The sequence below is a fragment of the Mobula hypostoma genome, chromosome 11 (genome assembly GCF_963921235.1).
Source record: "Mobula hypostoma chromosome 11, sMobHyp1.1, whole genome shotgun sequence".
In the NCBI taxonomy this organism is placed as follows: domain Eukaryota; kingdom Metazoa; phylum Chordata; class Chondrichthyes; order Myliobatiformes; family Myliobatidae; genus Mobula; species Mobula hypostoma.
This window is the reverse complement of record NC_086107.1, coordinates 52,892,651-52,910,093: the sequence shown is the minus strand read 5'-3', so window position 1 is coordinate 52,910,093 and position 17,443 is coordinate 52,892,651. Positions and strand designations below refer to the sequence as shown.

Sequence of the window (17,443 nt, the reverse complement as noted above, 5' to 3'; positions counted from 1 at the left end):
GCGCCGCCATCTTACCGGAAATGTAGGAAAACAAAATCCATAAGGTGGATGAGACGTATACGGGAGTAGAGCAATCTTTAAATTGAAATGGTAAAACACAGTACTGAACCTGAAAAACTGTACCATGTCATGTTGGAAAAGGAGCTCTTGTTCCTCAAGCTCATCTATACTTAGCTGGAGTATATTGGAGCCTTAATTTATTGGGAATGAGAATGGAATTGACAACTAAAATGACAGGGTCACACTTACAACAGGAATGAAAATCTATAAAACAGTAAAACCAATCTCCTGAACGTAGAGGGGTCTAAATCATCAGCAGTGAATGCTAACTAGAAATTAAATATATGACAGTTTCACCTGAAAAGAATATTTGAACCTTTGGAGAACTTTGTGTCTCCTGCCATTGCATGGGAAAGTACAGGAGAACCTCATCAGGCACAATTCAAGCTCCATGTCACTCCATGCACAACAGATTCCCTGCAGTCTGTCAGTAACCTCGCAACTGCGGTCCTGTATTTCTTACATATTTTTGCAATTGTATGGTGTAGACTGGGGTACAGGATTATTCTCTCCTCTTTGCAGAGCCAGGCTACGTGCAACAGTGACAGCACATCTGCGGGAGATACCTTCACACAATACAGCTTCCATTTCTACCGAGTCTGCAATTGAACAGGAAGGTGCTCCGTGGTGAGACAGACCACTAGCTTTCCTCTACAAAAGCTTCATCGTCAACGAGGAATCTTCCTGGTCCAGGACAATGCAGCCACTCAGAATGACCAAAGGAGACACTGGTGTGATTGAGAAGTTCTACACACCACACACATGCAGCCTGCACTTACAACTTCCTGCTGGGACAGGAACTTTTACACTTTGAGTGAGGGACTGGGGCTGGGGGACGGGATAGAGAGAGGGGGAAAGGAAATTTTTCCCTTTCCTAGAAATAAATTTTGGGATGGGATTTTCTGTACAGCACAGGCTATTGTAAAAGGCACCATTCAGTAAAATATTCAGAAAATGATGGCTCAGACCAAATGAATCTTAGAACCTGTATAGGTTGAGTTTAGGATTAAGGTTGCAGCATTAAAACCGATTTTGCCCAGCTATGCAATAGATATATTATTAACATTGTTAAGATTCTGTAACCAGAAGATGTCCCAATTAACATTCCTCAGTGCAACAATCACATAAAATTTAGACACACCCCACTTTGTCAGTAAGAATGGTTCCTACTGCTGATTTCTGCCATAACTGCATATGGGACGTTGTAATTAGTTCAGTGCCCCGCTCAAGGGAAGGAGAAAACAAACCGGTCTAATTTTGCTGATGCTGCTCACTGTTCAATGACTTCTGTTCCAATGTCTATTTATGCTCAGAATCAGAATGAGTTGCAAAGATTTCTGCAGTAAACATGCTTTCATATGAAAAAGCATCACTTAACTACAGTACTGGAAGGGTTATTGGCTCCTGGAGAAGTATATTTCAACAATAATCAGTAGTTGGAACATGGACAAGAGTATAGTATTATGTTGGGAAAAGCAATGGAGAGAAGTGATTGGTTCTGGTCATCAGTAAACTGGTGCATTTTTACAATACTGAGTGATAATCTTACACCTGTCTGGGAACTTAGTTAATGGAGAAACTGAAAGATGCCAATACAAATGCTAATCTATTCCTCAGGAAGAAGTAATACCTTTTGTTACAAAGGAAAAAAGGTGAAATTACTTAAATGCTTTCATGCTTGCATATAGCACGTCGACCACTGCCGCATACCCATCTCTGAAGGTGCTGGCACACTGCAATAATTTAGTACATTCTGCAAAATTGATTAATTTATGTTACCATTGCAATGCATTCATTCTGTGGTGTATATTGTGAGCATTGGCCACCAGGATTGTCATGGATTACATCACTCATATGAGTATGCAATTGCGCATATAATTATTTCTAGTGTATATTGCCTTAAAAATACAGCAGAAACCTAATTGTACAAATTCATAGATAGAAACCCACTTCAAATTTACGGATCAAGAATGTTGTGAGAATCAGCAAGGAATGCACATCTTAACAAACATCACACAGAGCACTTTGCTAATATTTTGGGCATGGATAACAAAAAATTAAACTAATGTATTTTGCCTCCAGAAACCAGATCCAAACTATTGAAATTAGTCTTAATCTGCTGGCTGGAACAGTTCTACTTAAAACAAGATTGGGCAATTTCAATGTAAGGGTAGGATGGTCAACACATGACTGCCCAAATCATCACTTAAACGCTTGCAGGATGATTAGACTGGGTAAATCTACTCTGCATCACTACTCTGCTTGCAGAAATCACTCCCAAGGGTAAGGCTGAAGTGTCTTGTTGAGCAGGTGTGTTCTGCACTTACCTCAAATATTCCTCTTCTTGATAACACTTATAGTCTAAAAAGACTCCAAAAATGTCTAATATTTCAAACGTGCAAATATCTCTCAACCACCTTAGCTTTGAGGATAGAGAAGGATTCAGCTGTTGAAATTCACGCCTCTGAGCTTAGTATGTGAGGATTCTGACATATCCTAACCTTATCTGAGACATCGATTTATTCTGACTTGATTACACTCTAGCTCTTACTAATAAAGATGTCTGAAATTACCCATGTTCCACCTTGGTTGCTTCCCACTACATTCCTTAGGCAGTATCATTGTATCCATACTTCATGCCTCTCCCTTCAACACCTCATCCCCGCTGTGGTGCTTCAGCTGAGACAAATATGAAAGAACAGTGCAGGACTGTCACCCATGATGCTGTGGTGCTCCTTTAACATACTCCAAGATCAATCTAACCCTTTCTTCCCACATAGCCCTCCATTTTTCATTTGCCTATTGTCAGTACCTCTAGTTGAACTCTGTCTTTTTTGTGTGTTTCCCCCTGGCTGTCAGTCTGTGGTTTTGTATTGCCATGTGTTCCTGTCCCCACTCCTGCTCTACTCCGGCCCCTGTATTACTGAGTACTCCGTCTCTCACCTGTTCCTCATTATTACCTGTACTGCAGCCACCTGTGTCTCATTGTGCTCCACCTATCATCTGCCTCTCCGTTTATTGCTCAGTGTATTTCAGTCCCGTGTTTTCACTTGTTTGTTACCAGGTAGTGCCAGTGAATTTTCCTGAGCCTTTCCAGCATTTGTATCTGTACCCAGTCCGTCTGAATATCGACCCTGCCTGTTTCCCGATTCTGGTTTTTGCATTTCTCTGGATGTTTTGATCTCTGCCTGAACTTTGACGCCGACTTTGTTTGCACCTCAGGATTTATTACTCAATTAATATCACTGTGTGCACAGTACTGTGTCTGCGATTGGATCCCTGCGCCAGTGTCCTGACACTTATGTGCCAATCCAAGAGTCTCTTAAATGTCCCTAATGTATCTGCCTCCACCACCAACCCTGGCAATGCATTTTTACTCTGTATTTAAAAAAAACACTTCTGATATCCCCCCTATACTTTCCTCTAAATACCTTAACATCATGCCCCCTTCTATCAGCTATTTCCACCCTGGGAAAAAGCCTCTGGCTGTCCACTCTACCTTTGTTTCTTATTATCTTGTCCACCTCTATCAAGTCACCTCTCAGCCTCTCCAAAGTGAAAAGCCCTAGTGCTATCAGCCTGACCTCATATGACATCCAGCATCCTGGTAAATCTTGTCTGCATGGGTAATTTTTCCTGGCAGTATCATAATACATTGTAGTAAGATCATTAACCTAACATGTTTGGTATAATATATAAAATATAAATTATACTGCTGCATAAGTAATTTATCTAGAATGGATCTGGGTTGAGTTTAGTTTGCCCAACTGTTCCTTCAGAACTGCCTTACTAAAAAATTATTTATAATGAATTTAGGTTAGCCAGCAGTTTATAGAATCTAATTACTTGATTAAAGTGTAAGTTTGAAGATTGTTCTGGGCCACCTACACAGTCTAGTTCAGCCATACTTAAAGGATGTCCTGAGCCTTTAAGATAGATAGACCATTTGTGAAGTCCTCTAATTGCAGAAGAGATGTAACAGCCTCTAGTGTCCTGGTCTAAAAGTCAGACAGTCAGATTGAGCTATCCATCTGTGTTAAGACTTGATAATGGTGTACTGTATTGTTTGGGGATGTCAGCTGTGAAAGGGATTGAGCTTGGTTGTGATGATCCCTGCGTGCACACTTTTAATACGACAGAAATATATCCATTAAAAAGTCAAGAGACACAGGTATAATGTTCAGTATATTCCCCCCACCCCCAAACCCACAAGCAACAGTTATATTCTTGCCCAACAAAAATTCCCCTGAAATTTAACATAGTAATGAGAATGTGAAACTTAGATGCAACCAGACAGGGCGATTTGAGGCAAGAGCATGTTTAAATAACTATTTTAAAGAACTTAGTTGATAGGGCTTAAAGTGTTGTAAGATAGTTGTATCATGTGCCAAAATAGGGACTGTATAATGGCCCCTTTCTCACGAATGAGCGGAAGCCGTTTAACTGTAGGCTGTGATGGTTCTATGTGCAATGTGTCTGGAAAGGACATGGTCTCGGGACACCCGGGGGAGAACCCGCCCAAAGGCCACACTTCGTCTGCAGGAGGTGCTCTTTAGAGAATGACGTATGAAGTATATTGCTATAGCTATCTAGAGGGATTTTGCTTTAGTCCATAAGCTGGTGTGCTGCTACTGACCGAAGGAATCGTTCCCGGCAATCAAATTCCGAATTCCGAATTCCGAATCCTTGCACCGCTCTCCGTCGCAACAATAGGTCCTAAAGGTACCTATTGGAGGAAAGTTGAGAACGGATCTTTCACTTAACCTGCATGACTACTGAACCCCTTGAGGGAGGAATCTTCCTGTAAAGCCCAAACTGCTTCCCTACGTACCACGTCTTGTCCGGGCGAATTGACTTCCACCGCCCTTCCCGGAAATCTGGGATAAATGTCATCGAAACACTGTCTGGAGCGGTTGTTGTAAATATTCTGTCATGTAAATGGTATTTTAAACGCAAGGTCACGTCAGTTATTAGGATCACAATAACTCGCGAGATACTAAACCCAGTTAATGTAATGTGACTGTTACAGAATCAGAGTGGACTGTTTTTATGTGTAACAAGGAATGTATTAATCCTTATTTTAAAAGCCTTACATAGGATGTAGCAATCTGGTTGAGTGTAAGAACATTCTGGTTGAACGTTGCTCTGGATTTCCAGCATCTGCATGAAATCTTGGTTCATGAGTGTGATAAACCGTACGCTAATTGACTCCCGGAAGGTAATCAGACAAGGATGCAGTTTCTGGCTGTCATCAGCCAGTAATTCTGCTAATGTTTCTGTGTAGACAACAGTTGAAGACAGGATCAGATTTTAGATCCAATGCGTCTCATGGGAATCAGCCGAAAAAGTGGAATTAAGGTCAATCGTCTAACCGGCTGGTTCCATTGAATGGCAGGGCAGAGGGTCCGTGCGTCCTCCTCCCGTTCTTATTTTTTGTCGTTACGGGGCTCGTCCAAGATCACCACCTACTTTGACTAGGTGTTAGAGGATAGCTGGGGGCAGTGTAACTGGATCGTTATTCCAGGTGAGAGAGACACATTGTGCCTGTTGCCACACATCACGAAATCTGTTCCACAATCCCTCCATCACTTAAAGATCTGGTGGTTTTAATTGACGGTCTTTGGGCTTCTGCATGAGCCACTTTGCTTCAGCCCTGAATCAACCTTCAGCAGAGGAATAAAACTGGAGAGGAAACACTAACAATAAATTAACATTAGAGGTGTTGATACTTAAGAAAAGGAAACTGGATTGTATCAAGCATGTGGTCAATTGCCTCCCGAGGTCAGGCCACGTGGTACCGAGATTAACGCCGGCAGGGGGCGCTGCGCTCACTGCTTAAACTTAATAACTGTATCTTAAAAATATCAATTGCTAAATAAAAATAGCTCAAAGCTCCCTGTAAATATTATGTATTTTAATTGCTATTGCAATCATTTCGTAAAGCACTAATTCTTGTTTTATTTTTACAATCACATGTTAATCGTTGTACGTAATTAGCTTTTTTACGTGTTAAAATTTTGTTTTTTTATTCAGCTGTGGGTTTTGTGTAAGATAGACTTAGAAATTACGTTTCTGCTAGTTTTATGTTTAGCTTCAGTGTACTTGAGTTTCATTGTGTTATTGAAAATATATTTATTGTTCTGTATTAATGTCTGGACAGCTGACTCATTTTGTGTGTCCAGTTACAGACTGTGTGAAGCCGTAGCAGCAGGGATGAAATAACACACAGCCAATTCTTATTGCAGGATACCAGAACAGCCTTTCTGTTTCCTACTGCGCTCTGGGCGAGGCAATCGTCTTAATGTTAATTTATGACTTTGGAAATCTCTTAAAAAGCACAGTCCTTGTGTTATTATTTTTGCAAATTTGATATGTAATATCGTTCCCCCATCACCCCTCCCCCCAACCAGGTTTAATACCGCAAACTCAAGTCTGAAAAATCCATTTTTGAAGGAAGAAAACAAAAAAAAAGTAATTTGGCCACCCATCTGACTAATGGATAATGTTAGAGGATGCATAACGTGGCTGATTATTTAATCTCTTCTGTGGCGAAGTTGGGAATCGTTTGACGAAACGTATTATGACCGTTGAATATGTTCATCTCTTACCAAATAGTACTGCAGCTGTCGATATGCAATAAATATTGTTAACTAAAACATTCCTGTGGTTCATGGTACATGCAGCTGTCAACCGTTGAAATAACACACAACACTAAAGTGTTTTTCTACATCGCTTGTTGAAAAGAAAGATTAATTTCAAACGTTAATTGCCAAATCGATTTGTATATTTTTTTTACCTAGCATTTAACAATAAAGATTATTATCCAAGTTCCTCCCCGCTGTTCATTTACTTGAAAATGAAGACCCTTTAAATCGGCCGGCAAAAAGCTACAAGATTCACTCACACCGGCCAGATTCTTGCACTTAACATGGTTAGTGAGAATATTCCCAGTTCAGCTACAACCCTGAAACTATCGCACAGAAACTAGATGACCAACTCGGGCATTCAATGAAATGGTCCATAATATAGTCCATTTGCTAGAAATACTAAGACGTCCAATGATCTACCTGAGAATAAGCTGCATCTCAGAATCCACGGCGCTTTTAGGAAAGCTCCGACCAAACTTAGCTCTGACTGGTGCCAGTTTGGAATTGAAATGGTTTCAGTATCTACACCATTAACCCTTCTCAGACATCAAGGTATACATCACAACTCGGGAATTGAGTAGTGAACAATTACTACATTATCTGTGAGGTATCGCATTAGGAAGAGATCGAAATTACATACAATACTCCAGGTACGGTTTTACCAGTCCATAAAATAGCAGCAGTATTTCTTGATGAAGAGTCCTTGCCTTTGTCGACTGTTCACTCCTCTCCATAGATGCCTGACTCGATGAGATCTCCAGCCTTTTGTGCATGTTCCTCAAGTTTTCCAGCATCTGCAGAGTCGCTCTGTGTATATCAGCAAGATTTACCTATCCCTTGCAATAAAGACCCCCATACTTTGACCCTCCCCGCCACTCCCACCTCCCAATTACTACTTGTAGCTGCTATTTTTGTATCTCTCCAAGCATCACACTCCGATCCACATCCTCCGATTCCACAATCTGTGGATTCTCTTCCAAGGACTCTATAATTCATGTTCTCACTATTTACTGTTTATATTATTAATTTTTGGACTTGCACAATATGTTGCGTTTTGCACATTGGTTGTTTGTCCGTCTCTACAGTTTTTCTTTGATTCTATTGTGTTTCTTTGTATTTAATGTGAATGCCTGCAAGAAAATGAATCTCAGGATAGTATATGGTGACGTGTACTTTGATAATAAATTTACGTTGAGCTATCTTTTAGTGAAACAATATTTGCTAGTGTTTCACTTCCGAAGTAGTGTTTAGTGTTGTTCCTGCGTTTTCTCACATTTGCCCACCAGCTGCCACCTTTTCACAGAGAATCTCTCCATAACCCTTTGCAGATACCTCAGTCATCTACGTTCTTTCCTGCATTAAATAACACACGCATTTCTCATTAACCCGCTATCCTAGTGATATTTTTTTTAATCCTCCTCTCAACATGGGTTAGCTGCTGCTTTATTAAGCAGTCGTATCTCAAAAGCAACTTACTGGAAAGCTGAGAACATTACTGGAGCTATTCATCAGGACAAATAGCAACTTGGGAGAAACAAGACTAATGATTTCAGGTGAGACCTTGCACCGGAACTGATAAAGATCAGTTTTTAAGAGTAAGAAAAGGGGAAAGATAGAAAAAAGGGAAGGTTTATAATGAGCAGAATACTGAACCAATTTAACAAAAGAAGGACTTACCTCCTAGAAGTGCACATGAAATTCTGAAATTGTAAGAGAATATTGTGAAGGCTTGAAATACGAAATAGCATAAATTGATGGCTTTTTGACCAAGTTTGTGGACGATATCTTAAGGGGTGTTTATGTTCTCTCTATGAGTGTCTGGATTTCCTGTGTGCTCTGGTACCAGTTACTAGGCTGATTGGCCATTGTAAATTGTCCTGTGATTAGGTGAGTGTTAAATAAGCGGGTTGCTGGGCGCTGTGGCTCATTGGGTGGGAAGAGCTGTTCTGTACTGTATCTTTAAACAAATTAAGATAGGTGGAGATGCAGGCAGTGTCGAGGAAGCAGGAAGCCTGCAGAAGTACTCAGATAAGGAGAATGGGCAAAGTGGCAGATGGAATACGGGGTAGGGAAGTATATGTTCAAGCACTTCGCTAGAAGGAATAAAAGTGTACACTATTTTCTAAATGGGGAGCAAAATCAGATATCAAAGGTGCAAAGGGACTTGGGAATCCTCATGCAGTATTCCGTAAAGATTAACTTGCAGGTTAAGTCCGTGGTCAGAAATGCAAAATTAGCTTTCATTTCAAGAGGACTAGAATATAATAGAATAGGAAGGATGTAATGTTGAGGACTTATAAGGCATTGGTCAGACCACACTTGGCATATTTTGAAGAGTTCTGGGCCCCTTAAGGAATTGGAGAGAGTCCAGAGTAGGTTCATGCGAATAATCCTGGGACTGAAACGATTAACATATGAAGAGTGTTTGATGGCTCTAGGCCTCTAAACTTGAAGTTTAGAAGAATGATGTGTGGGGGATGTGGATCTCATTGAAATGAATCGAATATTGAAAGGCCAAGAGGCAGTGGGTGAGACTAGGACCTGAGAGATGGCTGTGGAGTCCAAGTCATTGGATATAAATCAGAGGTTGATAGGTTCTTGATTATCAGGGCATTAAAGGTTACCAGAAGGCAGGAGAATAGGATTCAGAGGGATTCTTGGACCATGGAACCCTCACTTATTGGTAGGGGTCCAATGCAAAAAATAGTCGGGAACCCCTAATCTAAGGCAAAACACCCCACTCCATTGGTATACCACTCACCACCCTATCAGCAAACTGTGGCTACAGCCCATGTCACATACAAAATTTAGATGTTAATTTGACCAACAGTAACTCACAAACCTGCAATTTCTACCATCAAAGTGTTCTGATGTGGAAATATGTTGCTGTTCACGCACCATTAAAACTGCAGTACTTCAAGAAAGTGGCTCATCACAATACAAGGGTATTAAGGATTGTCATAGAAACGTACAGCATAGAAACAGCGCCTTTGGCCCAACTAGTCTACACCGAACCATTTACATTGCCTAGTCCCATTCACCTGCACCTGGACTGTAGTCCCCCTGCCATCTATGTACCTATCCAAACTTCTCTTAAATGTTGAAATCAAGCTCATATGCTCTTGTGCTGGCAGCTCATTCCACACTCTCACCACCCTCTGAGTGAAGAAGTTCCCCTTAAACGTCTCACTTTTCACCTTTAACCTATCACTTCTAGTTGTAGTTCCACCCAACCTCAGTGGAAAAAGCCTGCTTGCATTTACCCATCTATACCCCTCATAAATGTGTATCTCTATCACTCTCCCTTCAATCTTCTGTCCAAGGAACAAAGTCCTAAACTATTCAATCTTTCCTTATAACACAGGTCCTCCAGTCCTGGCAACATCCTTGTAAATTTTCTCTGTACTCTTTCAATATTATTTACATCTTTCCTGTAAGTAGCTGACCAAAACAGCACCCAATACTCTGAATTAGGCCACACCAATGTCTTATACAACTTCAACTTAACAGCCCATCTCCTGTACGCAATACCTTGATTTATGAAGGCCAATGTGCCAAAAGCTTTCTTTATAACCCTATCAACCTGCCCACCACATTCAATGAATTATGGGCCTATATTCCCAGATCCCTCTGTACTACCATACTGCTCAGTTTCCTACCATTCACTACGCAAGACCAACCCTGGTTGGTCCTACCAAAGTGCAATACCTTTTACTTGCCTGCATTAAATTCCATCTGCCATTTTGCCAGCTAGTCCGGATCTCACTGCAAGCTCTGATAGTCTTCCCTACTGTTCACTATACTCCTAATCTTGGTGTCATCCACAAATTTGCTGATCCAGTTAACCACATTATCATCCAGACCATTGATATAGGTGACAAACAGACCCAGCACCAATCTGCAGCACTCTATTAGTCACAGGCTTCCAGTCAGAAGAGCAAGTATCTACTACCACTCTCTAGCTCTTCCCACAAAACCAAAGTCTAATCCAATTTACTACCTCACCCTGAATGCCAAGCAACTGAACTTTCTTGACCAACCTCCCATGCAGGACCTTGTCCAATGCCTTGCTAAAGTTCATGTAGAAAACATCCACTGCCTTGTCTTCATCAACTTTCCTGGTAAATTCCTCAAAAAACTCTTTGACATGACCTACTATTCACAAAGCTGTGCTGACTACCCCTTATCAGCCCATGTCTATCCAAATACTCATATATCTGGTCCCTTACATTACCTTCCATTAACTTTCCCACCACTATATTCTGGTTTATTTTTAGAGCTTTTCTTAAACAGCAGAACACATTAACTATCTTTCAATCCTCTGGTACCTCACCTGTTACTAAGGATGATTTCAATATCTCTGCTAGGGCCTCTGCATTTTCTGCACTTACCTTCCATAGGGTCCAAGGGAACACCTTGTCAGGCCCTGGGGATTTTTCCACCCTATTTCACCTCAAGACAGCAAACACCTCCTCCTCTGTAATCTGTAAAGGGTCCATGATCTCACTGCTGCTTTACCTCACTTCTATAAACTCTGTTTCCATTTCCTGAGTAAATACAGATGCAACAAGATCCATTTAAGATCTCCCCCACCTATTTTGGCTCCATAGATTACAATTCTGATCTTCCAAAAGACCAATTTTGTTCTTTGCAATCCTTTCGCAGTTAACATATCTGTAGAATCCCTAGGTATCTCATTTGTTCCCACCTGCCTATATCTGCTATGCACCTCTCTTTCTTCTTAACCACGGCCTCTATCTCTTGAAAACCAAGGTTCCCTAAACCTGTTATCCTAACCTTTTATTCTGACAGGCACATACTAGCTTTGTACTCTCGAAATTTCACTTTTGAAAGCCTCCCGCTTACCAAGTACACCTTTACCAGAAAACAGCCTGTCCCAATCCATGTTTGCCAGATCCTTTCTCCAATTTAGAATCTCAACCCGTGGACCAGACCTATCTTTTTCCATATTTCCTTTGGAACTAATGGTATTATGATCACTATATGCAAAGTGTTCCCCTACACAAACTTCTGTCACCTATCGTCTCATTCTCTAATGGGAAATCAAGTATCACACACTCTCTCGTTGGGACTTCTATATACTGATTAAGGAAACCTTACAGAACATATTTGACAAACTCTATCCTATCTAATCCTTTTACAATATGGGAGTCTCAGTCAATACATGGAAAGTTAAAATCACCTACTATCACAACCTTATGTTTCTCGCAACAGTCTGCGATCTCTCCACAGATCTGTTCTTCTAAATCCTGAGGACTGTTATGTGGTCTATAATGTAGCCCCATTAACAAGGATATACCTTTCTCATTCCTCAGTTCCACCCAGAAAGCCTCAGTAAATGAGTTCTCCAGTCTGTTCTGACTGAGTATGGTCGTGATATTTTCCCTGACTGGTAACACCACACCCTCCACCCGTTAATCCCTCCCGCTCTGTCGCGTCAAAAACAACTGAACTCCCGAATACTGAGCTGCCAGATTGTTTTAATCAAGTTGGCTGAGCGTCACATATCAGTCATGGAGAAATCCCCTACTCAACTACAATCAACTGTGTGAGAGTTTTCTGTTCACCTGAGAGGAGATAGAGGAGATTCTACCCCACTGACATTACACCCAAAGACAAAGCATACCAGCCACAACAGGCAAGAACATTTAAGAACAATTTTGTAAACTTAAAAGTAAAAATCAAAGTGTGAACAAAGATGTTTTTATTTTTTTGTTAGTACAATAGGCTCTGATAAAAAAAATCCAGGTGCTACTCAGATCTTGAAGGCCTCTTGCTTCTGTGACATCGAGAGGCATCGAGACTACAACCAAGCCAGTGTGAAAGCAGCATATCCTGAAGGAATGGTCTCACGTTTCTGTTCAGGATAAAAAATAAGTTAAAAAACAGATTCACACTGTGCTTTTAGTTTAGAAAATCATATCCAAGATGCTTTAGAAGAAGACAGCAAAAAGCCTAAGAGGTAGCCAAAAGCTTGTTTATTGTGAAGTTTTAAATATGAAAGGGAAACAGTAGCATAATGAATGGAGTAGCTTGTAACAACGTCTTATCATCAATAATCAGGTTAAGGATGGTTAAGTGAGGCTATTGAAGATATAAACACATCAAAATATAGTGAGCTATTAGCACAGTTAAAAAATATCCATTATTTTCCAGGTAACAAAATTGTTAGTAATGGAAATACATTTGTCTCCATTACCCCCATCCAAATTTTCCCTTGTTGACTTTGATATTAATGAAAGGCCTCACAACAACCCAAGGCACATGTGCTGTAAGACACTGGATTAGCACATTGCTAACAAGGGTTAAACGTTTTCAAATCCAGCAGCTGTTTCTCACCTCTCCACGCACACCCTGCTCCAGTCATACATAGATCCCGACCCAGAGGAGGAGGAAAAGTACTCCAAACCCCATAAAAAGAGAAGCTACTAGAGAAATCAGCAGCTCTTTGTAGATATCCCTTGTGTATTTGGTGGAAGTTACCTCATATCTAAAGGAATGATTGAGGAAAAATGATTTTACAGTTGCATTTGATTTAAACAGTTCTCTTGAAGTGTACCTGCTCACACCGTTACAATTTCTTACATGCGCAAGGACAGCCATCACCCCAGTACCTTAGAGATGATCCCAATTTTACATGTCTTCATAAAACCCAGTGACTCTGCTGCTCAAGGATGGAGTAATAACCTGACCTGTGCCTTTGCCATGTGATCCTAATATGATTAAGTGATTCTGGAATAAGATCCAAATGCAAACTGCCACCTCTCTAGTCATGATAGTACAAGTCAGCAATAACTGGTTTTGAAATGGGCGTTACGTGAACCTGACCAATAAAGGATTACAATCCAAAATATTCACCATACTTTGTCTTCACAAATGCTACTCGATGCACTGAGTCCTTTACTGTCAACATTTTTTGATAGAGAAGCAGTTGCTATTATAAATAACAAAAAAAAGTCTGCAACCAATCTAAGGCAGAAAGATCCAAGGAGGAAAGTTTAGAGCTTTGGACCTCAGCAAATGGAAGCTGATGGAATACTTACAGAAAACAAGTATCTCGAGCAGGGGTTCCCAACCTTCCATAATAGTATTGGTCCATGGCATAAAAAAGATTGGGAATCCTTGGTCTAGAGTCGGAGGACTGCTGATATCTCCAGCATGTGGGGTTGGAGATGATTTCAGAGACAAGCAGGCAAGAGCCAAGGGAAAAATTTCAAAGACAGAATTTGAACATCTAAATGTCGCTCAAACAGCAACCAACACAGGATGGGTGAGACACAGTGCAAGTCAGTGCACAGTCTGCTGAGTTTTAGATTAACCTGTTTTCAAAGGTGGAATGCCAAGCTCAGTGACAGAGCTGTGAATCAAGGTATTCCACAGATGGACTGAGATGAAGGTGAAAGTAGATGGTCACCTGTTCACACGGACATGCAGTCTGAAGGTCACTTGGGGCAGGGATGGTCAAGTGCTGCAGAGAGGAATCAAGCAAAGGAATCTGACTGTTGATCTCCACCATTCTGCCTCTATAGACAAAGCTCCCTAACATCACTAAGCCTTTCCAATAGCCACATTTTTCAAATGTTACTATGTCAAACACAATTCCAAACTGCTCTAACACCTGCAACTATAAAATAATGATAATTATTGAAGATTAAGCACCTCCAGCATGATACAGCATTGATCCATTGCAGAATATAGTTTTCCCAGGAGCTAATAACAATCAATCCAAATCATCCTCTGAACATGTAAAAGCTGGCGCCAAGGAGCAATGAAAAGGAGACATTAGCAGACTCAGTTTCAGGTAAGAGGGCCTTGAACGCTGCACTGACCTAGAACTGAATCATTAAAGGGCAATGTCATCGCTGGAAACACAAAGTCCTTCAGGCTGACCACAATGTGAAAGGATACACGAAAAACCAGGCGGTGAAGAACATTCCGATTGCAAGAAGGACCACTGTCAAATGTGGGAAGACAGCCGGATTGACCGGGCTGGTGTATCTGGTCATCGCCTCCAGCTCCTGAAGAAAACAAACAAGTCTAAGCAATTAATAACACACAACAGAGACGCACAACGCACGCTGGAGCTGCTGCTTATGAGTATTTCATTATCTTGTGATAGAATGCAGAGTAGACTCTTCTGGCCTTTCAAGCTACGCTACCCTAGCAGCCCCACAACCTCGATTAGCCCTAACCTAGTCACAGGGCAATTTACCCTGGCTATTTAACCTACCCAGTATATCTTCAGACTGTGGGAGTAAACTGGAGCACCCGGGGAAAACACACACATTACACGTGGAGGACGTGCAAAGGCTCCTTACAGAATGGTGCCGGAATTGAACTCCGAACTCCGGAACGTCTGAGCTGAAATGGCGTCTCGCTAACCGCTACGCTTACCGTGGCACCCGAAATACATAGTACCGTGAAGCACCACATATTAAAGTAAAATATCAACCATACAAAAAGTTATGCATCATCCTCAGTTCATCAAGCAGTAGTAATTCAAGGCAACTGGACTTGCCATCTTGTCCAGATGTTTCACCACCCATCTGAGAGGCTTCTTCAGTTCTGATCCACGCTGGGTAGTTAACCCACTTATAAACTTGTTTAAAGATATAGCAATCACATGAGCATCGTTAAGCATCACAGAGCTAATGAGAGAGTTGTTAGTCTTATCTTTGCATGAATGTTGAGGAGACGCCAGAGTAAAGATGTCAGGACTGCATAATAAGTAACTGATAGGTGGTGTCGTACCCCAGCCCCTCTCTGTTCAGGGATGTCCAGTTGCCTTGATTTACTGCTGCTTGATATACAATGACCTGGGTGGCTGAGAACCTTCATAGACATATGATCCTCAGTTAATTAAATTCCTGACTTGCATTTGGGTCTTCTCCCTGCCTCTGAATCCTGGCTTTATTTTAATCAAAGAGCCTGTGTGAAAGACGATGCTTTGCATTAAGAGTTGCTAATGACATATTTCCTCCCAAAATTAATAAAGGCTGAACACATTATTCCATAGCCGAATGTCTGATATTACATAGGATTTCAATAAAACACAACTCAGAATGTAGTTGGGTTCCTTTCAAAAATATTTTAAGGCAAGCTTACAAAGAAATCACAAATGGATTTCAAGAAACAGGACAACGGTAAACAGATTAAAGAACTAATTTACAACACAAACATTGGAAGAACTCAACCAGCCAGGCACCTTGATTTGAAAGGGAAACCAGTCAGCATTTCAGGTTCATGTCCTCCATTCATAAAGCTAAGAGTTTTCTCTTTCCTCAGATGCTGTATGATGAGATGAGTTCTCCTAGCACTTCTGCTTTGTTTCAGATTCTAGTATCTGCAGTTTTACTTATTTTTAATCACATTTTATAGATGCAAAGAAGGACAAGAAAATCCAATTGGTGGATTATCATTGAAACACTACATTCATTGAATATATGAATCTGGGTCGAATCAGGACGAGCTTCTCCTGTGTGTAAGGTCAGGCACAGGTACAATGATAAAACTTGCCTGCAACAGCACAGGCACATAAGGTGCATACAGTACAAAATTAAGGATCATGACAGAACAATCAATGGGCAAAAACAGGAAACCCCAAATCAAGGATAAGAGAGCAATTTTTTAAAGTGACTTCAGTAAGAAAGAAGTACCTTGAGCAGCAGAACACGTTCGTTTCAAGAGCACAGATCTTGGCAAAACTCAAAACAATATACGACCCAAACTAACTGGGTGAACTTGGCGAACTAAGACAATAATCGGTTACGTTGCCCTTGCTTCCTCATATACACCCACTGGAACATGCTCTTTAACACCATCCCTCATCCAACACCTGAGTCTCGCTCTACGTTGCCTCCAGGACCCTGCCACTACCACCGTCTGTCATTCCCCCATCCATCCAGGGACAGCAACCCACAACTGTTCCCCCTCCCCCTCCGAAACACTATCTCACCTCCAGCCAGTCTCCCCAACCCTATCGCCGCCACATCTCCCCCAGTAACAAGCAGCCCGAGAGCCAAACTCCGCCGCCACCACCCTCCGGTCCTGTCCCTGTCACTACCTTCCACCCCACCGTCCGTCCTCAGTCCCGTCCCCGCCCTCCCTCAACACTTTAACCTACGATCCCCACTCACCATCTTTATTCTTTAGGGCCACGTCTCCACAGAGGAAATTCCGTCAGTCCTCCACTGCCTTCTGGATGTTGTAGTCTCTTTGCATCACCTTATTTTTTTTATTCGGAATGCAAATATCCCAATTATTTACATTTTCAAAATGTCTACGTTAGTCAAGGCTCGAATTTAGTCAGCAAAATATTTCATCTCAATCTCTCTCTCTCTTGTCTTGCTCTATGTCTCTGCTAAACTACATCTCCCATGAGCCAACGCGGCTACTCCGCATGCGTATTCGACGGAGTTATTGGGGATGGTGGGAGTTCAACGTTCGATCAGGCCCGCAGACTGTCAGCCGTCATTGTGGAATCCGCCAGCACTCCCGCAGTCATTCTCCCCTCCCTTCACCACAGCTAAGCAGTCTTTTAAAATACTGCAGGTGCTGGAAAACTAAAATAAGCTACAACATTAAAAAAAGTAAACAAAAACTTGAGTTTCCAGGGCATGGATGATCGACGTATATAAGCTAATCTTATGTACTGTATTTATGTTTATGGTGTTCTTTATTCTTATTGTGGAATTTTTAATGTTGCATCGGATTTG

The 17,443-nt window shown here is 41.3% G+C and overlaps 2 protein-coding genes across 11 annotated transcripts in view; one reads left to right on the top strand and one right to left on the bottom strand.

Moving 5' to 3' along the window:
- Positions 1–6,882, top strand: part of myrf (myelin regulatory factor) — a 290,463-nt gene extending 283,581 nt beyond the window's left edge. For all 10 annotated transcript variants that reach the window (XM_063062045.1, XM_063062042.1, XM_063062041.1 and 7 more), the window contains one exon: positions 583–6,882. In XM_063062045.1, the coding sequence (XP_062918115.1) occupies positions 583–669 (87 nt within the window). In that variant the 3' untranslated portion in view covers positions 670–6,882. The remainder of the gene's footprint in view (positions 1–582) is intronic.
- A 5,533-nt stretch (positions 6,883–12,415) lies between these two features.
- On the bottom strand, positions 12,416–17,008 carry tmem258 (transmembrane protein 258). Its single transcript, XM_063062040.1, has 4 exons — positions 16,865–17,008; positions 14,637–14,746; positions 13,068–13,218; positions 12,416–12,585 (listed from the first exon to the last, which is right to left on the bottom strand). The coding sequence occupies exons 1-3, from the start codon at positions 16,865–16,867 to the stop codon at positions 13,092–13,094; spliced, it is 240 nt and encodes a 79-aa protein (XP_062918110.1). The 5' UTR covers positions 16,868–17,008; the 3' UTR covers positions 12,416–12,585; positions 13,068–13,091.
- Positions 17,009–17,443: the final 435 nt, after the last annotated feature.